A 22804-nucleotide genomic window follows, 5' to 3' on the forward strand; every position below is an offset into this window, starting at 1 on the left:
GTAACTGCAGTCATTGAGGATAAGATAAAATAAAATAACAGGTTATGTGTTGGTGGTGGAGTTCATCTCTGTGTTGCTGCTGGATTTGTCATCTTACTGCCTTGTCTGATGTTTTAAATAAGCATACCAAGTTCCTTCAGAGTAATATTTGGGGGGTTTTGTTTGTTTGTTTTTAGAGCTTTAAGTTGCTTTGTTAATTTTTCCATGAGGGCAATGTTCCAGACTCTTTCTAGTTATGCTTCCAGTGATAGATTGGCAGCTGTTCTCCAATAGCTGATCTATTATTTGCTTAGCTGCTATAAAAAGGATTAGCAAGGACTTTTGCAATGGGGCTTCTCTCCTCCCCCTCGCACCCTCTAAAATGGGCTGGGGGTGGAGTTAGGAGAACCCCCAGAACAGTGCAAGGGGGGATGGGGAATCATTCTGACTGGCATGATCCAATTAAAAATACCCAAGGTGGTTTGCAATAGAAAATCATCTATCAGACAATATTATTTATTTGAGCATATGGTGCCATGGCTACGCAAGGTCTTTACAGAGGTCTCCCACATCCACCACTCTATCCAATGGTCAGCAGTCTTTCTCCATTAGACACAGGGAGTAAGTACATCTATGCCTGCAGCCACAAGTACATCTATGCCTGCAGCCACTATCTGCCTCATTAAGATAGTAGTTGTGCGACCATATTGTTGCCAAGTATGCATTCTTAATTAAATATATGGCACATGGTCCCTTTAAGATGACAAATCACACCATTCCAAACTGCACCAGTTTGGACACCTCTCAAAGTACTGTCACCCAATTTGGTGTGACAGATCCTGAGATTGTACGTTTGGATAGCATTTTGAAACCAGATGGGGGACCAAAATGCTTCAACTTATTTTCTTCCTTAGAATTCCAATATTAGTTGATAGATTGGTGGTCTCATTCTAGTGGTCAACAAAAGAGATTCAAAGACTCTCTCAAGGCAAATATTTTTTAAAATGTTGTATAAGCACCAACAACTGGGAAACACTGGCCTGCGAGCGCTCTAATTGGAGAACAGCCTTTACCAAAGGTGTCATGGGTTTTGAAGACGCTCAAACTCAGGACGAAAGGGAGAAACGTGCTAAGAGGAAGGCATGCTTGGCAAACCCTCACCATGATCAACTCCCACCTGGAAATCTTGTTGGAAACATGCCTGGTAAGGCCGCCAACTTCCCAAGTCTTTGGGGCGTATCTCCGATGGTCCTCCCTGGCTATAAATCTCCATCAGTCCAGAGAGACCGGTGATAAGCGACTTTGGTCTGAGGAAACAGTGTTGACTCTTGCAACCTTCAGATGTGAACAGGAGATTGAGCACAAGGTTGCTGTCTCAGAAGCTTCATTGAACAAGAGTGTATGTGTCAAGGTGAACACAGAGTTGGAACAAGGCATGAAAGCACAACTGCTAAGTGCAGGTTTGCCCCAGGAGTTTTGGGCTGAATTGCTGAACGCTTTTTCTTACACGTGGGTAAGAAAGGTTTCCGCTGGTATGGAAAGTTCTCCTTTTGAGAAACTGTTCCAGAGAAAACCTTCTGTCAAGCACTTAAAGCTTTTCGGGTCTCACATGTGGGTAGAAACACCGCAAGAAGAAGAAGAGTTTGGATTTGATCTCCCGCTTTATCACTACCCTAAGGAGTCTCAAAGCGGATAACATTCTCCTTTACCTTCCTCCCCCACAACAAACACTCTGTGAGGTGAGTGGGGCTGAGAGACTTCAAAGAAGTGTGACTGGCCCAAGGTCACCCAGCAGCTGCATGTGGAGGAGCAGGGAAGCGAACCCGGTTCACCAGATTACGAGTCTACCGCTCTTAACCACTACACCACACTGGCAAGGTGCAAAAGGTGCACAGAGCATTTTCACGGGTTATGAGAAAGGTCAACACAGAGTTTTATTGCCTGATTCTGACACAGTGATTCTTACTAGGAATATAGAATGCGCTGCTTGACAGGAGAGAGAGGTTCTCCACAGTTTCCCCATCAATGCCAACACAGATGTAGATTCTGACATTGAGAGTGACACTGAAAGCACCACTGACAGTTCTAGTACAGATGACACAGTTATTGAGAGAGGTACACAAGCAATGTCCAGGCCATCGTCTGAGGCTGAACTGGAATTGCCAGAGCCACTGTTTACTGTTGGTCATGGTTCTCCCAAATGTTCTCCTAAGGAAGAACCAGCCAGCAAGGAGGATTTGCACCTGATACGTAAATCTGAGAGAGTCACAAAGGGACTGCCTGTAAATTTCACTCAGGTAGTCACTCTGGGGAGCATTCAGAATACAGTGGTTCCTCGGTGTGGTGATCAGGTGGGATTGCTATGAGGAATTATAAGAAATATAGAGTAAGCCATCTGTGTCAGCAATGAAAGCATTGCGTTGACTGGGTTTAAACTATTTTGATATGATTCTTGATCAATCCACACCTCTGCATTCCTGTTCCATTTCTCTTTCTTGACAAGTCACATACTGCAGGCAGGCATCCTGGGTCATCAAAGATAGTGGGCAGCTTCTTTTGATGTAGCTTTTCTGGTATGTTAATCTTAGGATATTAATCTTAGGGCCAGGAAACAGATCTCACGTGAAGGTGAGAATGATCGCTGTCCTCCTGGCCATCCTTATCATGTATATGCTTGTTTTATCACCTCCCGGGGTTGCCAAATGCACTCCTTTGTAGTTCTGTTTTGTTTACCCCATGCTTAATTAGTTTTGGTAGTTTATCTTTGTCCCCATGTGGGTTTGTTGAAATGCTCAGAAGAAATCTTATTGGTTCTTACAAACACTCTGTAAAAGTTCTTTTGGGAATAAAACGACCTGGTCGAGGAGTGGAGGAGGTTATTATACGCACCCTTCCCAGAGTCTTGCTGGTTCAAGCCTCTGTGTGTATTCTTATTAATCAGAGTTCAATCCTTCCTTTACTTTGGGAACGCCTCACCTCGGTTTATGAACAGCCCTGCTTATGAACTATTCGGTTTACGAACTCTGCAAAACCGGAAGTAGTGTTTGCGAACTTTACCTCGGTCTACAAACAGAAGCTGAAGGGCACCGGCGGCGGAAGGCCTCGTTAGGGAAAGTACGCCTCAGTTTAAGAACGGTTTCGGTTTAAGAACGGACTTCTGGAATGAATTAAGTTCATAAACCAAGGTAGCACTGTACTATTTTATACCATATTCTCACCCATAATTCAGAGTGCTTGCATTGACCTATAAAGTGTTAGATCTGACATTTTGAAGGCATTTGATTTATCCTACCAATGCTCCAATGTAATGCTATTTTGCAGCGGTTTCCTTTGATCTTTTCTCGCCCTTTTTGTTTCTAATGTTGCTTTGATTTTATTGATTTTATTTCTTGAATGGATTTGTACATTTTGTTGTGAACTGCCTCTGGATATAAGGCAGAGAGATGGGGAATAAATAAATACGGAAATCAGTCTTGAATATATTGCAGACTTGCATATTTTATCCTCCCCAACCATTTTGTTTTCAATGGCAGAAACTTTGTTCAAACACTGAATGTAGCTATTGTCATAAAATAACATTTGTGTGTGTGTGTGTGTGTGTGTGTGTGTGTGTGCACGTAAGAGATAGAAAAATAGGTAACAGTACACAAGCGGTTGAGTTATACAGAACATCTCTGTTATTGCATATACTTCTGATTAGTTAATGGTAGGCAGACGTCAACCTTTTCTAGCCTCAGACAAGACTAAACAATGAAGAATATTTTCTCTTGCCTTTCATTCTTATGTGATGCTTGTCTGTCCTGTGTCCTTTGTGGTGCACTACTTCTAAATTTCTCTCTCTTCCTTTTACGTGCGGTTACGTGTTTTCATTTAGTCAGGAAATGCTGCACCAGGAAGTAAGACTAAATTCTTGCATTGTTTTTAAGACACATTCACACAAGAGTGACATCATCAGGAAGTTGGAGTGAATATAACAGAGAGACAAAAGTGCTGTGCCTGCAACTAGGGGAAAGGGGGGTTATTCTGACTGAAACCTCTTTATCTGCAAAACAGCATCCAAGTGTCCCTATTTTCCAGGTACAGTCCTGGATTTACAGAAGCCATCCCAGTTTCTGATTTGATCCTAGAATTAGGATGTCCCTATTTTCAGCAGAGAAATGCTGGAGGGTATGGAGTTATGCAACCCCCAAGCCAAGGAGATAACTATACAACCTTTAGAAGACATCTGAAGGTATCCTGGAGGTTCTGCTAAATATGATTAGAAGGGACCGGTTGGTTAAAGGTATACAGGTCAGAGCCAAACAGTACAAACTAAGAGCATCTGCAGATGATTTAGTATTGACGCTACAGAGGTCAGAATCTAGTACTAAAAGAGTTTAGAACTGATTCAAGAATTTGGTCAAGTGGCAGGTTTTAAATTGAATAAGTTAAAAACTAAGGTTTTAGAGAAAAATTTAACACCGATTGAAAGAGATAGGTTTCAGAATGAGACAGGATTGACTGTGGTAAAGAAAGTGAAATATTTGGGGATTAACATGACAGCCAAAAATGGGAACTTATTTAAAGACAACTATGAAAAATGCTGGGTCGAAGTGAAAAAAGATTTAGAAATCTGGTCAAACTTGAAGCTTTCACTGCTGGGTCGTATTGCTGTGATAAAGATGAATGTATTGCCAAGAATGTTGTTTCTGTTTCAAACATTGCAAATTGTGGACAAAATGGATTGCTTCAAGAAGTGGCAGAGAGATATCTCTAGATTTGTCTGGCAGGGCAAGAAGCCCAGAATAAAATTTAAGATATTAACAGATGCAAAGGAAAGGGGTGGATTTGCCCTGCCAGACCTTAAACTTTACTATGAATCAGCAGCCTTTTGCTGGTTGAAAGAATGGCTACTTCTTGAAAACACAGAAATTTTAGACTTAGAAGGTTTTAACAATGTATTTGGATGGCATGCATATTTATGGTATGATAAGGTCAAAGCACATAAAGCATTCAAAAATCATATTGTCAGGAAAGCATTGTTTAATGTCTGGGTAAGATATAAAGACTTATTGGAAAATAAAAGCCCAAGGTGGTTGTCACCAATGGAAGCAAAAGCTCAGAAAAGGCTCAATATGGAGACCAAATGGCCGACATATTGGGAAATTTTGGAACAAGAAGGAGACAAACTGAAATTGCAGAGTTTCGAAAAATTAAAAAACAAAGTGAGAGACTGGCTTCATTATTATCAGATAATGGAGGCATATAATTTGGACAAGAAAATCGGCTTCCAGGTGGAAAAGTCAAAATTAGAAACAGAACTGTTAGAACCCAAAACTAAGAATCTGTCAAGAATGTATAACTTGCTGTTGAAATGGAATACTCAGGATGAAATGGTGAAATCTGCTATGATTAAATGGGCACAAGATGTTGGACATAATATTATGTTTGCTGACTGGGAAGTTATGGACCACAGGTATGACGTTTACGGCATGTAATGCCTTAAGAGAGAATATTATGAAAATGATATACAGGTGGTACATGACCCCAGTCAAGCTTGCAAAAATCTATCATTTGCCCGATAACAAACGTTGGAAATGTAAAGAAATGGAAGGTACATTCTTTCACCTTTGGTGGACGTGCCCAAAGATTAAGGCTTTCTGGGAAATTATATATAATGAACTGAAAAAGGTATTTAAATATACCTTCCTGAAGAAACCAGAGGCCTTTCTCCTGGGCATTGTTGGCCAATTGGTGCCAAAGAAGGACAGAACTTTTTTTATGTATGCTACAACAGCAGCAAGAATACTCATTGCAAAGTATTGGAAGACACTCTGGAAGAATGGCAGATGAAGGTGATCGACTACATGGAATTGGCAGAAATGACTGGCAGAATCCGAGACCAGGGAGAAGAGTTGGTGAAAGAAGACTGGAAGAAATTTAAAGACTATTTACAGAAATATTGTAAAATTAATGAATGTTAGAAGGATGTTGGATAGAAACTAAGGGGTTTCCAGCTGTAATGCTTTAGGAGATACAGGGAAAAAAAGGTTTATAAATGGGTAAGAGCTTAATGGTAAGGATTTGCTGAACTAACAAATTGAAGTGGAATACAAAGAAGAGAGGTATGAGGAGGTCTGGGGAAATAAGCGTAAGGAAGATATATTATGGAAAATTATTTGTTTTTTAACTGTTTTTATGTTGTATTTTGTATTTTGGGTTGTTTTTTTTTTCATTGTTATATTTTAAAAACTTTAATAAATATCTTTTGGGGGGGGAAATAGAAGACATCTGGAGGTATAGGGAAGTTAAAAAAAAAAGGTTAATGTTTTATTATTATTTTACATATGTTGGAAGCCACCCAGGGTGGCTGGGACAACCCAGTCAGATGGGTGGGGTATAAATTAACAACAATAATAACAACAACCACCATTATTATTATTATTATTATTATTATTATTATTATTAAGAACATCCCTATTTTCATCAGAGAAATGTTGGAGGGTATAAAGCAATTAGAAAATAAATTTAAAATCATGCAATGTAATTGGCTACAAATCCACCAGTCTTACACTTTGCTCACCTGCAGACCATTCAGCAAGAGTCTAGAGAGCATATTCTCTATGAATCTTTAGCCTCATAGAGGTGTAGAATTCATATTATTGCCTACCATCCCGATCTCTAAGCAGTGCAAGATTCCTGGGGTGATGTCTCTGCTTTTTAAGATGCTGTCTAGGTTTGTCGAGGTGAAATTAGCTTATTTCAAAAATAAACATTCCAGTAGGAAAGAGCTCAAAGGCCAAACGGGCTTTAAATTCAATGCAACGCCACACCGAATCCCACCTGCTAAGGCCGGGCTCGAACCGCCGAAGGCAACCACCTCAGCGGCTTTTTTTGGCGCCGGCAATAGCCGGCGCTCCTCCTACACGGAGCGATTCGTACTAGTCCCGCCCCCTCTCCGCTACGATTGGACCGTCCATCCGCTTAACCCCGCCCCGAAACCGACACCGCCTTCTTCGGGATTGGCCCTCTCGAATCTCGGGGCGCCGAGCCGCCGAGCTTAGGCATCTGGGTCCCGCCGCCCGGCTTGCCTTTCGAGGGCGTTTCCACTCTGCGCACCACCCCGCCCCACCGTGTCAGTGTAGTAATGCGCTCCGACCCCGCCCCGCCGTGACGTTCCCGCCTGTCATTGGCGGGCGCTTCCGGCTGCGTTTCCGGTGCGATATTACCAAGGCAGGGACGGGCGGTGGTTGGTTTCTCGGCTGTTGGCCGCTGACTGCCTGACTGAGCCGGCAAGATGGAGCGCGGCGCGGAGAAGCTGAGCGGGGAGCCCCGCGCCAACGGCTGCAGCCTCACCGGGCACCACGGCCTGAAGAACGGCTACGTGCGAGGCTTCCCAGGAGCGGAGCCCCACGGCCAGGTGAGGCGGGTCGACGGGGCTCCTCTGCCGGGCGCGCCCTGCTGCCGCTGCTGAGCGGCCCCTCCCCAGAGCGGAACCCAGGCCGCGGCCTGCTCGGTCCCGGCGCGCGTCCGCTTGGGCTGGAGTCTCGCCTCAGGACGAGGTTCTTGGGCTGGGCCGCGCTTGCCTCTGGCGTCCCCCGCAGTGGGGAAAGAGGGAGAAGGATGGCCTGGAGCGGCACAGAGGCTCCTTCGGCTGCCTCTTCCCGCCTGCCCTGCCCTCCTTGGCGTGGCCGAGAGGAACGCTCGAGGCTGGCAGAGTCAGGCGACTCCCCGCTCCAGGAAGGGACGGAGGGAAGCAAAAGTGCCTTTCCCTTTCCCTTCCTCTTCTTTTCCTCGAGGGGACGGGGAGTTGATCTAACCCGGAGCTGGCGTCCTTCCCTTCCCTTCCCTTCCTTTCCTTTCCTTCCTTCTCTTTCTTGGCGGCTTTGGAAGCCCAGGATGATTTCCGCAGGGACACGCACACTTCGTGTCTCGAAATTAACTCCCCTGGTTTCAGTAGCCGAATTTCCTCTTCGCATTCAAGAAAGGAGGAGTACAGCGCCGGCCTTACTGGCTGAGGTTTCCAGGCTAAGACACCTGCTTACTCTCTTCCAGGGCTGGAAGGCGAGTTTCCTTCACCCCTATTCCAATGCATCCTGATTAATAAAAGATGGCACGAGGGCAGGCCTGTCAACCCCCCCCCAAAAAAATGGTCTTCTTTGCCGAGCTTCATATTCAGATCAAGGGGGGAGCCCCAGGACAGGGGTGGAAGTGGCAGGAATTAGGAGCAGAAGGGTAGGTTGTGGCCCCCAGTTGTTTGGTGGGGGATAGGGATGAGACTCCCATATCTAGCCTTCGATAAGCCGCGGGGCCAGGTAAGAAGGGGATCTGCCACCTATTTAATCCTCCTTATTTAACTGCATTCACAGCAGCCTGAAACTGTGTTTCTTCTATAGTTTAGTGGGGGGGGGTCACAGGGGTGCAACCCTCTGAATTTGGCATGCTGTGTGTGTGTGTGTGTGTGTGTGGTAAAACAAAAAAGAAACACAGAATTTCTAATTAAGGCCACATTCTGGTGCTTTATATAAAAGCCATGAATCCTGCTCCAGTTTACTGTGTGTATAACTTATTTCTGGAACTGATGCTTGAAATTGAAGTGTGTTTAGTAGTTGTACTACTTTTTATATCTTAAGATGTTCTGGCCATTATTGACACTTAGTTTGGTTATGATTTATTGTGTTTTGCTGCTTTTCTTCTTGTAGCTTGATCATATCTAAGTTTATTTAGAAGTTAGACTTGCAGAATTTAGTAGCCTTCAAGTCTATCCTACATACACTTACTAGTGAGTAAACTTGCTGCCCTATTACAGTGGTGCCCCGCAAGACGAATGCCTCGCAAGACGAAAAACTCGCTAGATGAAAGGGTTTTGCTGTTTTTGAGCCGCTTCACAAGACGAATTTCCCTATGGGCTTGCTTCGCAAGACGAAAATGTCTTGCAAGTTTGTTTCCTTTTTCTTAACACTGTTAATACAGTTGCGACTTGACTTTGAGGAGCAACTCATAGAATGCGGTGTGGTAGCCTTTTTTGAGGTTTTTGAAGACTTTGGTGATTTTTGAAGCTTTTCCAAAACTTTTCCGACACCGTGATTCGCAAGACGAAAAGTTCGCTAGACGAAAAAACTCGCGGAACGAATTAATTTCGTCTTGCGAGGCACCACTGTATTGTGTTTTGATTTGCTCTATTTCACTTGTATGCAACGCTGACAAATGCTTACTGATTACTACTGCCGTTGTCTTCTGGTGACAATCACTTCATTGTACAAATTTTCTTTTATTCCTCAACAACCTTGTGAGGTATCTGGATGACCTTGGTAGACAACTATTTTTTTTTTTACTGGTCATCCATGAAGTCCAGTCTCACCATAATACTGCATTAGTACCACTGTATAGGCATTTTTTTGACGTGATCTAAATTTATTCAGACTGAATGAATTAATATCTCGGACTTTGTATAGGTTCAGTGAACACATTGTTTTTAATATTTGATTCACTTCATGCCTTTTGACCTTTTCCATTTTGAATTTTATATGCAAACATATAATTTTTGTTAAAAGCCGAAATATTAAACATTTACAATAGGTGAGAAAACTATGCATTTTGGACATTCCTTATCCAGGCATTTTTATTACAGAAATGAAGAAAACTACATGTTCACATGAAGCATGTGTTCTATGGCAGTTTGTACTGAGACCTGTTTTAATAGGCTAGCTAGAAACTGTGTCTCAGGTGCAGTATCTGCTTCCAGTTTCTGGGAAAGTGGGTATAGGGTTGTATACAAATTTAATAAATAATACTAACCAAGGGTCATGCTTAAATCAGATTTTGGGTATGTAAGATCCTTCATTTAGAACCTGTGACACACAAACACACACATATGTGCCTATGTTTCTCACAGCATTTGAATCTGGAGAAGTTGTGAAAACTCTGGATTGGTGTCTGAATGAACTGTTGGACTGGATATGGGCCAATAAACTGTATTTGAATCCTGGAAGAAGAGGCTCTTGGAGTGGGTGATTCCCCTACCTAGGAGACTGGAAAGTTATCTGTTCTCCATAGGGTTGTACTCCCTCAGAAGGAGCAGGTGCATAGCTTGGGAGCTCCCGGATACATCTCCATCACTAGATGCTCAAATGTCCTCTGTGACTAGAAGTGCCTTTTACCAGTTCTGCCTGGGTTGCAAGCTATGGTCATTGTTGCACAGGGATAGCCTGATACTGCAACATGCTCTGTGTGGAAATGTGATTGGGCTTCGTTCAGAAATTCCAATTGGAGCAGAATGCAGCAGCAAGAATGTTCATGGGGCCACATGGCCAACAACATGTGACACCATTGTTAAAGCATCTGTGGTGGCTGCGGTCAATCACTGAAATCTGCAGGAGTGTGGTTGGTTATCCCCTGAGTTGATGAGGCTCATTTGACAGCAACTAGAAACTGAGCCTTTTGTTTTATTGGCCCAGTCCTGTGAACCTATCATTGAATAGATGCTTAGCAGGCACTTTCTGTTTTAAAAGCACCTGTTGAAAACCTTTCTGTGTCACCAACCTTATGGTAGCAATGAAGAAAAGATCTTTTGCTAATAGTTAGTGGGTCTCTGATTATAACTTTTTATGTGGTTTTTCTTGTATGGTTTTATGTACGCCTGTTGTAAACTACTCTGAATTTTAATGATTAGCAGTATATAAAGATTTTTGTTGATAAATAAGTAAAGCACACTTTCGCAATAGTGCAAAGAAGTTTTATTTAAAACAACTGAGTAACATGCTGTGTTCAAGTTACAAGACTTCCAACTGTTCTACAGATGAGTTCTCACCATGTTTTTCTGAAGTTCTATATACACTTAAATTGGAATAAGTTCCACTGAATGTGGTGGAACTTCTGAGCAACAATAGAGAGGGTCAGACCATAAAATACATAAACTAGAAAAGAGTGGTTCTGCCAGCTGCAGGGCATTCTTTGAATTTCTAATACACCGAATGTTATTACAAAGAACTGCTATGATTTTAAACATTCTAGCCTGAGTTATGAATTGTGTCAAAAAGCAGGGAGAGAAATCATGTCCTGCATTGTTCTTTCATCTTGCCATTCTTAGGTAAGACTCAACAAAACCCTCTTTAATTCTAACATTTTGAACTGCTAGCCTGAAATGCAAGGAACTGAATGCACTACCACCAGCCCTTGGTTTTTAGTTCCTGCTAGCTCCTATGAGCAGAAACAGTTGGCTTACCCAGCCGGAAACTGTTCCTTCAGAGCAACTTCCATAGCTTCCTGCATTTTCACACATTGAGAGCTTTTGGTAACCATGCACGCAATTATTGTTAGAGCCTGTCTGAGTCTCATCTTGGTTGACTCCTTCACTCCCAGAAAGGAAAGGACATTTGGGGATGGGCAGTCAGCATGGCATACTTAGTGACTGCTTTTGTGGATTCTTTGGTAGAACACCTCATGTCTTGTGCGTCTACCGTATGTATAGCATAACCTTCCTAGGTTTGAGACTTGGGACAGTACTTATTGTGTCTTAATTTATCCTCGTTTCTGTTCAATGCGTAGCAAAATAGTGCAGGCTTGGTGCCAGCCCTGTCAGCTCCCTCTTGAATCAGTTACTTTGTAACTACTAGGGTAGTCAATCTATATTTGCTTCAATAGAGAGAGAGTTTCCCCTTGCTACGTATATAGCAGCCACATTCATAGTGGCCATATCTGCTTACTGGGAATTTGCATTTAAGTTGTCAGTTGGAGCAAGAAAGGGGAAATCCCTTAACATAACACATGTCTGGGTACCAGGGGAATACAGCATTGGGGTCACTGAATAGCTGGGATTATGTAACCTCATTTAGGGTGTTGAATGGCTCCCTAATAAAAAAAGAGAAAAAGGTAAGTTCATGACCAGCTACTGACCTGTATCTGGCTTTCTTTTTTTGATAAACCTCTTTTGGAGGAAGATTTCCAAGTTGCTGTATCCCAAGAGTTCAGAATAAATAACTGGAATAAAGTGTTTTGACACCGTCTTCAAATAATTAGAGAAATAAATCAGTCTATTTATTGCAACCTCTCATCCCTGGGCTACATATAGTTCTCATGTCTGCAAATTTATAATCAACACAAGGAATTGTACTTTGCTGTTCATTTTTAAGGAGCATATGCCTAATTGCACTGTTTATATAGTTAGTTTCTAGACTCGGTTCATAGTGCAGGTTCTTAGCTTTATAGCCTTATCTGGTTTGGAACCTATGCAATTTAGCTCATATCTCCTTTTATGAGCCCTTTATCCTTCTTGCTCTGTAAGTTGTGTCTCTGTCCCAATGTGACTCAAAGCAAGCACTGCTTTAGCAATGAGCAGAGCTTATACAGTCAAGTTGCAGCTTATGCACATTTAACATACAGAATTTCAACTTTATGCGCTTGTCTGTAAAAAGGTGAGCGTCCAACGGGAAAGTCAACAAACCCATTGCACCATTGCACTCACCTTGGGGGAGTGTTTGGAGGTGCAGGGTGAATGCAGCAGCCTTGGGAGAGAGTGCAGAGGTGCAGCTAGAGGATTAAAAAGCATGGCCATGAAATGCAAGCCAGGTTCCTCCACTGGTGTGCAACATTGGAGACAATGATTGGTTCCAACACTGCAAGAAAAAGTGGCTGCGTTGGGCTGCTTGAGAGGATGGCATGTCGGTCTCCAATGTGGCGTGGAAATATAGCTGCAATGAATCCAGCATCTGTGCCATCAAGGTTCAAGAGAGAAACCTGTGAGGCTGTGACAGCAGGTGTTGCAAGGCTTTAGTGAAGACTGCAGAGGCATTATACTTATGGCTGGAAGACATGAACTGTAAACATGTGCCTGTCATGTTGAGACAAAAGACTCTCAACCTGTAGGCACTCTTCAAACCTTCTGCTATGGATCAGCAGCCTGGGAAGGAATTCAAAGCCAGCCATGGTTGGTGTGACAGTTTTAGGCACCACTTCAACCTTAAATATGTGGACATAATTGGTGGAGCTGCATCTGCAGACAAAGAGGCAGCAAAAGCCTACCCTGAGCAATTAAAGAAGCTGATAGACAAAAAGGGGTATTTTCCTGAGCAAGTTTCTAATGCTGACAAGATGGACCTCTTTTGGGAGGGGGGAATGCCTGACCAGACTTACATCTCCAAAACAGGGAAACAAATCCCTGGCTTCAAAGCAGCTAAAGATGGTGTGGCAATACAGTTGAGCATTTAATAAATCATGTTTGCTGTACAGGTCAGAAAACCCCCAAAGTCCTAAAAGGCAAGAACAAAAATAACCTTCCTGTGTTCAAGTAAAGAGACTTGGATGACTGCAGCAGCATTTTTGGATTGGTTCCACAAGTGCTTCATTCCCATGGGGAAGTTCTACCTTGAAGAGAAACAACTGGACTTTAAACTGTTACTGGTTTTGGACAGTGCTCCTAGCCACCCCGAGGCAACCCACTTTGTCCTTAACAGTGTTGAAATTGTCTTTCTCTCCCCCAATATGACCTCCATTATCCAACCTCTCGACTGAGTTGTGTTTCGCAGATTCAAGGCAACTTAAACAAGGCTAGTTGCATTACTTACATTGAGTGATCAGTGAATGCATGCTGGTGGAACTTATGAAAATAATGTCGGAATGGCTTTGAGTGTTTTCCAATGCTCAACAACAAAGTGGAACATATTGTCCAGATATTCAGGCGAGTGGGGGTTGATTGCTTTGTTGGCGTCAAGGAAGTAGTTGAATAATTGAGGGTCTTGGACAAACATTGACTAATGAAGAGCATCCTGTTCTCACAGTGGCCAAACAGTTGCCTGTGGGAAACCAGCAAGCAGGATTCGAACACAGGAACACTTCTCTTGTGGTTTCCAGCAGCTGGTATTCAGAAGCCTCTGACTGGAGGTAGAGCATAGTCACCATGGCTAGTAGCTATTGATAGCCCTGCCCTCCATGAGTTTGTCTAATTCTCTTTTAAGCTGTCTAAGCCGGTGGCCATTACTACTTCTGTGGGAGCAAGTTCCGTAATTTAACTGTGTGCTTTTATAAGTTTAAATCCGCTTGAATTTGCTCAAGTCTTCCAAACAGAAAAGCACCTAAATGATTTGATTGCTGACTTTGATCCTTTTCTGGAACGAAGCCTCAAAATCACACATGGTGTTACAGACACTTTCAGTCTTTATCAAGAAATGTTTGAGCAGCTCAAGAGATAACAGTGACAGTTGCTAATCACCATGTTGCTCACAAAAAATAACGCAGCAGCAAACGAGCCCATGCAATCTACTTCTGAAGCTAAATCAGAGCCAACCACTTCACATGCAACTCGCCATCATACACCCAAGCCTCTCCCATCACTTCATGGAACAACATCAAGCACTGAAGAGGAAGGCTAAGTACCGTAGCTGGTAAGTGCTGCACCATGATTTTTATGGGGCATTTCTCAGTTTTAAAGGGTTGTTCGACTATCTTCGATTTATGTGTTACCCCTGAAATGTAATGCACACATAATATGTAAGTCAGCAATACTGCCATTATCCCAAGGAGAAGACCTTGTAGGAAACTACCACAGATACATTGGGGTCAGAGCTGAGGAAAATATTTCAACTGTGTGTATTGTTGACACTGGCTGGCGGTAGCTCTTCAGGTTTTCAGGCAGGAGTCCATCCTAGCTCTTCCTGTATATGCTGGGGGTTGAACTTCAGACCGTTTGCATGTAAAATGTGTGCTTTCACAGGGTTATGGCCCTTCCCTTTTCTTTTTTCATAAAGATCATAAAGCATTTTTTGTTCCACAGAAAGCCTGGCTGCTGACTTCTGAGAATGTTTTAATACTGCCAGTTTCTCCAGTTTATTTTATTATGAGTGTTTTTTAAAGATGAATAGCATATCATAAGCTATCTTCAGCTTCAAGGTGGCAAGAGGCACAAAATTTTAAATAATATTTTATAATGAATATTATTTATATTATTTAAAATTTTGTGTCACTTGCCCCCTTGCAGCTGAAATAATATTTTAAGAGAAAATCTTGGATGTGGCCAAAGCTTGACAAAGACTCAGAAGTGAGAGGAAGGCTGTGGTCTGCACAATCCCCTGGTCACTTTTTCTGTGATGGTATTTTTTGCTTACTTGTTCCCCGTTTCCATGTCTTTACTTCTCTCCGTACTATCATCCTTCAGATTCTTTGAGAATCTTTAACTTGAGATAGTTTAATTTTAACAGTATTATCCTCTGCTTTTTTCGCCCTATAGGACGCACTTTTTCCCCTCCAAAAATGAAGGGGAAATCTGTGTGCGTCCTATGGGACGAATGCAGGCTTTTGCTGAAGCTTGGAGAGCGAGAGGGGTCGGTGCGAACCAACCCCTTTCACTCACCAGGCTTCAGGAAGCTATCAGCAAGCCTGGGGAGCCCGCGGGAGTTCCCGCAGGGCTCCCTAGGCTGCGGATAGCATCCTGCTGCACGGAGCACGGGGCGTGCTGAAGCAGAGCGCCCCGTGCTTCAGGCAGAAATCCGCAGCCTAGGGAGCCCTGCGGGAGGTCCCCCAGCTTCTCCCCAGCGCCAGCCCCACAAGCTCAGGGGACAGCGGGGAGGCGGAGCGCCGCCATCCCGCTGTTCCCCGACCTGCTTTGGATTCCCCAACCTGGTTTTGGGGGGGAAATAAAGGGGAAAAAATTTCCCTTTATTTCCCCCCCCAAAAAAACTAGGTGCGTCCTTATGGGACGAAAAATACGGTATGTGGTGCTCCTCTTGCTTTCAGGCTGAGGGAGCTGGCATTTTTGGGTCAAGTGGCCTTCATGACTAAACCACTTCTGGCACAGTGAAACACCGTGATGGAAGCCAGAGCGCACGAAAACAGCATTTACCTTCTCTCGATCTAAGCTAGAAACCAGATTGTTGGAAAGTAAAAGAAATTTGTTGTCAAAAACATATAATTTATTATTACAATGGCACACAAAAGATGAAGTAAAAGAGGTAATGATAAAATGGGTGAAAGATTTTTGTATAATATTCAATTTGATTCATGGTGAAAATTATGGAATGAAGGAATTAAATTCATGGCATGTATGGCATTGAAAGAAGATATAATGAAAATGATTTATAGATGGTATTTAACTCCAACTAAACTAGCTAGAATGTATAAAATGAGAGAATTGTTGGAAATGTAATATTAAAGGAGACTTCTATCATATGTGGTAGACTTGTGATAAAGTTAAATTATTTTGGGGAAAGATGTTTAGGTATACTTTTTAAAAACAACAACAACAAAGCTGAAGCAATCTTGCTGGGTTTGATTGGAGAGGAAATATCTAAAGTTGACCAGAGATTGTTTATGTATGCCACTACGGCAACTAGAACTTTGTTAGTACAAAAGTGGAAACAGCAAGAATTACTGATGGTGGAAGAGTGGCAGACGAAGATGATGGACTATGCAGAACTAGCAAAGCTGACAGGGAAAATCTGAAACCAGGGTGACCAAGTGTTTCAGAGAGATTGGAACAAATTTATTCAGTATATAGACAGTTACTGTAAACCTGTAAAGACACAGGCAGGACGGAGATAAACCATGCAGTGTATATTAGAATAAATTTTCTATTTTCTTCATCAGGTTTATGATAAGATAGGACAAATGTAGAATTGTGATGATACAAATGCGTGAAATTAATATGTGTTTTATAAAAACCAGACAATGGAATGGAGGGAAGTCGAGTAGCTTGGTGGAGCTAAAAATGTATAAATGGAGATAAGATGTTACAATATTGTTAAAAATAAAAAATCAATAAAACATTTTTTTTAAAAAAAAATGGTGTTTACCTTCCCGCCAGAGCGGTACCTATTTTTCTACTTGCACTGGCATGCTTTCAAACTGCTAGGTTGGCAGGAGCTAGGACAGAGCAATGAGCGCTCACTCGGTTGCAGGGATTTGAACCGCCAACCTTCCGATCAGCAAGCTCAACAGGCTCGATGGTTGAGCCCACAGTGCCACCCACACTTTTTTTACCTTTACCTACCTACTAGGCTGACAGGATTTACTAAAACTGTTTTTTTCCGCAAAGAAAAGAGTTCAACAGTGGAACGGATTCCCTTAGAAGGTGGTGGACTCTCCGTCCTTGGAAAGTTTTAAAGCAGAGGTTGGATGACCATTTGACATGGATGCTTTAGTTGAGATTCCTGCATTGCAGGGGGTTGGATTAGATGACACTTGGGTACCCTTCCAACTCTACAATTCTTTGATTCTAAGAGATGTTTGGTATGACCAGGTTTCTTACTCTCGGACCCTCTCATCTTTTCTTGGCACACTAAATACAAGCTGTTAACTGAGATTACTATTTGAACAATTCAAACAAGATTGGTTACTGTTATGAAGCAATCCCAAGAATGCACATATGTGACCTAAAGCTCTGAAAAAGATAGAAAGCAAGTAGCTTATATGTTGTATTTTATTAGAGCTATGATTTTATGCATGTTAATGCTTCATTCTTAGCCAATCTAGGCTATAAATATAAAGGCAGTCTTCTAGTTTGTGTTATGAAACATTTTGTTCATTGAAATTCACCAAATGGATTGCTATGTTTGTTGGCAACATTGCAGGAAGGATTTACTTGTGCAAGAACCTAGGATATTGCGTGCTTCTAAACATCTCATTAGCCTTACCACTAAATCATTATCTGAAATTTTGGAGCATCAAAAGGAGAACAGAATATTCTGTTCAGGAATGCGAGCCAATAAAATCCTGATAAGTGTAGTGCACATTAGCATACAAAATGTAACAAACTAGAATGAAAGAGTGATTAAGCCAAGCAAAAATTAAGCCATTTAGCATTTACCTTAAGGCCTTTACACAGTCCTTGTTTTGTGAAGGTCTGGTGAGGAAGATGTACTAGCTACCAAATTATGTAATATTGGAGCCATCAATGAGAAGTATGTGTTGTTCTTCCACACCAAGCTAATCTTATTAGCTTGTGTTCTCTTAGTAGAAGCGTCCTCTTGATCTTGATGAGAGAGCTCTGGTGCAATGGTTATGTATGGTATACTCCCCAAACCAGCATCTTGAGTTTTGCCCTGTAGCCAGTGCCATTGGCAGTGGACCAGCCTATTATTCTTTCTATTGTTGCATCAGTTGCTGCATTTTCTATCAGCTGCAGCTTCCAAGGGGTTATGAAGGGCCTCGGGTGTAAGGCAATTTATAGCAGTCTATCCTAGCAAGTAGGGACGCGGGTGGCACTGTGGGTTAAACCACAGAGCCTAGGACTTGCTAATCAGAAGGTTGGCGGTTTGAATCCCTGCGATGGGGTGAGCTCCTGTTGCTCGGTCCCTGCTTCTGCCAACCTAGCAGTTCGAAAGCACATCAAAGTGCAAGTAGATAAACAGGTACCGCTCTGGTGGGAAGGTAAACGGCGGTTCCATGCGCTGCTCTGGTTCGCCAGAAGCGGCTTAATCATTCTGGCCACATGACCCGGAAGCTGTATGCCAGCTCCCTCAGCCAGTAAAGCGAGATGAGCGCCGCAACCCCAGAGTTGGCCACAACTGGACCTAATGGTCAGGGGGTCCCTTTACCTTTACCTATCCTAGCAAGTTACAGGGTTAAGGCGATTAGCAGATTATTTCCCAGCTCCATTGAATGCTGTAGTCCAGGGATCTCCAACAGGTAGATCGCAATCAACTGGTAGATCGCAGAGTGCCTGTGATAGATCGCGGGACCGTCCCCCCACCCAAAAAATAGAAAAGAAAAAAAGCTCAACAACTACGACTTCCCAAAAAAAGCTCTGCCAGTTTTTTTTTTTTATAGTGGGAGTAGATCTCAGTCTCTTGAAAGCTGGACATGCCCGCTGTAGTCTGAACTAAATGAAGATGTGAAATATATCTCTGGCTACTTTTGGTGGTTCAGGCAGCAGTTGATACCTCCTGCTTCCTTTTCCACTTCAGTACTTAATATGGCTGGGTGATATTTGCTTTTCAACATTGTGATATATCACCATCCAAACATTGTGATGTAGTTATACATCATGATGTTGAAAAGTGGAGGGAGCTACAGTGCCGAGACCGATGCAGTTTGTTCCTCCCTCTGCTTGCCAGGCACTGTAGGTGGAGAAGGGCCTCGGGAGCCATGGCAGTTTCACTCATGATACAGTGGTGCCTCGGGTTAAGAACTTAATTTGTTCTGGAAGGTCCGTTCTTAACCTGAAACTGTTCTTAACCTGAGGTACCACTTTAGCTAATGGGGCCGCCTGCTGCCGCTACGCCACCACCGCACAATTTCTGTTCTCATCCTGAAGCAAAGTTCTTGACCCGAGGTACTATTTCTGGGTTAGCAGAGTCTGTAACCTGAAGTGTCTATAACCTGAAGCGTCTGTAACCTGAGGTACCACAGAATACCGCTGGGTGAAGTTGCCATTGCACTCTGGCCCTCAAACCGGTTCTGGCCTATGTATCAATGCATCGCCCAGGCCCTAGTGCCTAACCAATTCTGAAAACAGTTGGAACCATAAGACTTCAAATATGGATTACCTTAATTTATGCCTGGGCTGTAAGCTTTATTTATGGCACCATTATTATTTAAGGGACTGGCTACGGAAAGGACAGTAGCACCACAGTACACCCAGGTCCTGCTGTCCAAACACTCATTATACAAAAAATCACTTATCCAAACACAAGGAATTGGTACCAAAATCTCGCTATACACACTGCAGATTCAGGTATCCAAACAGCCTAACGGATTTAAAAACAGCCTAACGGATTTAAAAACACTTAGGTCAGAGTCTACTAGGCAGCCTACCTGGTGTTTTACATCAATCTCTAATCTTGAGGAGTAACAATATCCAGGGGCCAAATGTTCTGGGAGGTTGCATTACATCAATACCTAAAAATTGTCAGTCATGCAGATGAGAAGGTGCTACATGGCAGGAATTCTACAAACCCATTCAGGTGTTGTGCACTCATCCTTCAGAAGCTGGGTACCCTGTACAAACCCTGGGGAGCTGTAGAAAAAGCTCTGGTTAAAGAAAATATTGTTTTGTTTTTTAAATTGATACAATATTTATAGTGTTTGAGAGCAACACAGGCCAAGATTCCAGTCAAGATGGGTAGTCCAAAATGTGATTGTTGTAGGTTGGCAGGGGTTTTCATGGGGCTTCAGAGAAGGCTGTAGAGAGCAAGACATGGTGCTGGTTGTGTACACTGGTAAAGTTTAATCTGAAACTTTTAAGGAATTGACTAGTCCTGCCTTGCTAACAGCTCTCTTTTCCTTATAGCTCCCGCATATCGCTCAGAATGGAGGCTTGTATAAAAGACCTTTCAATGAAGCTTTTGAGGAAACACCAATGCTGGTTGCTGTACTGACTTATGTAGGCTATGGTGTCCTCACCCTTTTCGGGTATCTTCGGGACTTTCTGAGGCATTGGAAAATCGAGCACTGTCATAATGCAACAGAAAGAGAAGAACAAAAGGTAAATGCTTGCTGTTACCTTTGCTTCAGAGACAAGGTGGGGTTGAACAAGTTTGTGGTGAAGGAGATGTAGCTAGTCTTTTGTAACTATGTGTTTGGCTTAGACTGCATTTGGACATAGGGCCAAGCCATAGTTTGTGCTAATTGTAATTTAGCTGAAATCCTGGCTGTGTCCTAGAATATCAGCCAAAACATGGTTTGTGAGGGTTTTCTATTCCTCTTTCCTTAATACTGCCCATGGTATTCTAAGCTACCCTGCATTGGTGAACTATCAGCATAATGTTGCCCCATGAGCTGCTCTCTTACTATTGGCAAGCAGCTGAAGTGGAGCAGGGAGACGAATACTTTCTTCCGTGGGCTGATCTCAGCACAGCTGAAAATAAAGTGGGTTCTTGTGCACAATTCCCTTGCTCTTTTGCAAGGTTGTCTAAGATACCTCTCTTTTTTCCTCTTTCCCACTATTTCCAGGGTTAATCAATCTTACTGCTGATGATTTCATTAGTTATTTTAATGTAAATGGCAAGTAGCTGCAAGGCACGTAGGTACCCCAAATGTTACCAAAGTATGACACTTGAGGCGAAGATGCTTACAAATCTCTCTCACACCTTGCAAGTAAGCATTAAATAGCATTATGTACGTGGTTGACTGTTCCCCTTTCCTATTCAAGCCCTCTTACTTAAAAGCTATTGATTATTATTTTTTAACAAAGAAAGGCAAATCTCTAGGCACCCACTCAGTCACAGCTTAAACCTTCTTAGAAAACATTTTTCAGTCTACCATCACACAGCATTAAGACCTGTGTGACGTTCCTGTTTCCAGGTTTACTCTTACAGTGCATAAATTACACCACCTCTTCCTTTGGTAGGTCTTTCCATGCTCCCTCTCAAGCCCAATATCTTTTTCAACACAGGTCTCTTTCACAAAAGTGGGAGAAGTGTAGCAACATTTTTATTTTGAATTGTTTTGCATCTGTATTGCTCCCCAGCTAAGGGACTGCGCATAAAAGTTTTCTCAAAAATGTAAGGTGCTTGTTTTTAAAAACAAAACAAAACTAAGGGGCCTTCAACCAAAAATGTTTAGTGGTTTTCAGACGTTATAGAATAAATTGTTTTTCAGAGAACTTACTTTAAATTATTAGAACCAGAAGCAGCAATTTTACTCTATTTCAAAAAATATATTTGTATCCACATAACTGAAAATTGTTTTTAGCCTAATTGTGTAGTGCTTCTAAACATTTTTAAAAGCGAGTTTAAACTTTTAACAACTACTTCCTTTCTGAGTCTGGCGGGCTTTCGTCATGTTGAACCTGAAGTACAGTGGTGTGGTGCATTGGTGCTGGTGGAAGATTGATTTATATTCCACCAGTGGAACTTCGTATGGTACGGGTTTTGGCTAACAGGGATGCAGCCCTTGAATTGTCGCTTCTAGGCACATCTCTGCAAACTCGGCCCTCCAGCTGTTTTGGGACTACAGCTCCCATCATTCCTGACCACTGGTCCTGTTAGCTAGGGATGATGGGAGTTGTAGTCCCAAAACAGCTGGAGGGCTGAGTTTGGGGATGCCTGATCTAGAGTGTTCCCTTCAATTTGAATTTATGTCAGAATAGCACAGTTAGGTACTGGCAGCATTTGTTGCCTCAGGGGCAGTGTGTGTGGTATGGGTAAACGGGGGTTGGGCGTGGGGAGGATGTTTCCTGATTATTGATACCAAAATGTTCAGGCAGCCTGGTCTAGTTTCCACTGCCTCAAAGTATGCTCAGAAGTGGCTTCTCTTACTGATTGCCAAAGACAGCAGGTGGAGTTGAGAGTGCATATTTCATGCCTTTATTAGCTTTCTTCATGTCCCAATCAGCAGGCATGTAGTTATCTGCACATCTTAGATTCTTATTGGGAGACTTAATTGAAGAGGTTTAAATATTATTGGGACAAAATATAAATTAGGTTTAGCTTGCATGTGCAGAGGACTTTATATAACAAGTAACCACAGAAGGGGGGGAGGGGTTGATATTAATATTGGGTATGTGAAATTTGTTCAAGACGAATGCCTCGCAAGACGAAAAACTCGCTAGACGAAAGGGTGTTTCGGTTTTTGCGTTGCTTCGCTAGACGAATTTCCCTATGGGCTTGCTTCGCAAGACGAAAATGTCTTGCGAGTTTGTTTGCTTTTTTCTTAAAGCCGCTTGAAGAGGCGCAGTTGCGACGGACCGTGCTTCGCAAGAGGAAAAACATCGCAAGACGAAAAGACTCGCGGAACGAATTAATTTCGTCTTGCGAGGCTCCACTGTAAAATGATGTTTTGATTATGTAAAATTAGAAAATGGAAAAATAAAATATTATTAAAGGCTGAGAGGTGTATGGGTTGTCTTAGGGATTTGTTTTTGTTTTTGCAGAGTAGGACACAACAGATAGGAGATCATTCAACAGTAAATGGTGCC

The 22804-nt window shown here is 42.6% G+C and overlaps 1 protein-coding gene across 3 annotated transcripts in view; it reads left to right on the plus strand.

Moving 5' to 3' along the window:
* Window positions 1-2857: 2857 nt before the first annotated feature.
* Window positions 2858-22804, plus strand: part of SPTLC2 (serine palmitoyltransferase long chain base subunit 2) — a 66826-nt gene continuing 46879 nt past the window's right edge. Inside the window, exons 1-2 of one of the 3 annotated variants that reach the window (XM_081173428.1) lie at window positions 2858-3164; window positions 20177-20371. In XM_081173428.1, the coding sequence (XP_081029554.1) occupies window positions 20246-20371 (126 nt within the window). In that variant the 5' untranslated portion in view covers window positions 2858-3164; window positions 20177-20245. Of the gene's footprint in view, window positions 3165-7172; window positions 7379-14317; window positions 14337-20176; window positions 20372-22804 lie in introns of those variants that run through there. The other 2 variants (XM_081173427.1, XM_081173429.1) reach the window with 2 other exon arrangements.

The sequence above is a fragment of the Podarcis bocagei genome, assembly GCF_964188305.1.
Source record: "Podarcis bocagei genome assembly, chromosome: 1".
In the NCBI taxonomy this organism is placed as follows: Eukaryota; Metazoa; Chordata; class Lepidosauria; order Squamata; family Lacertidae; genus Podarcis; species Podarcis bocagei.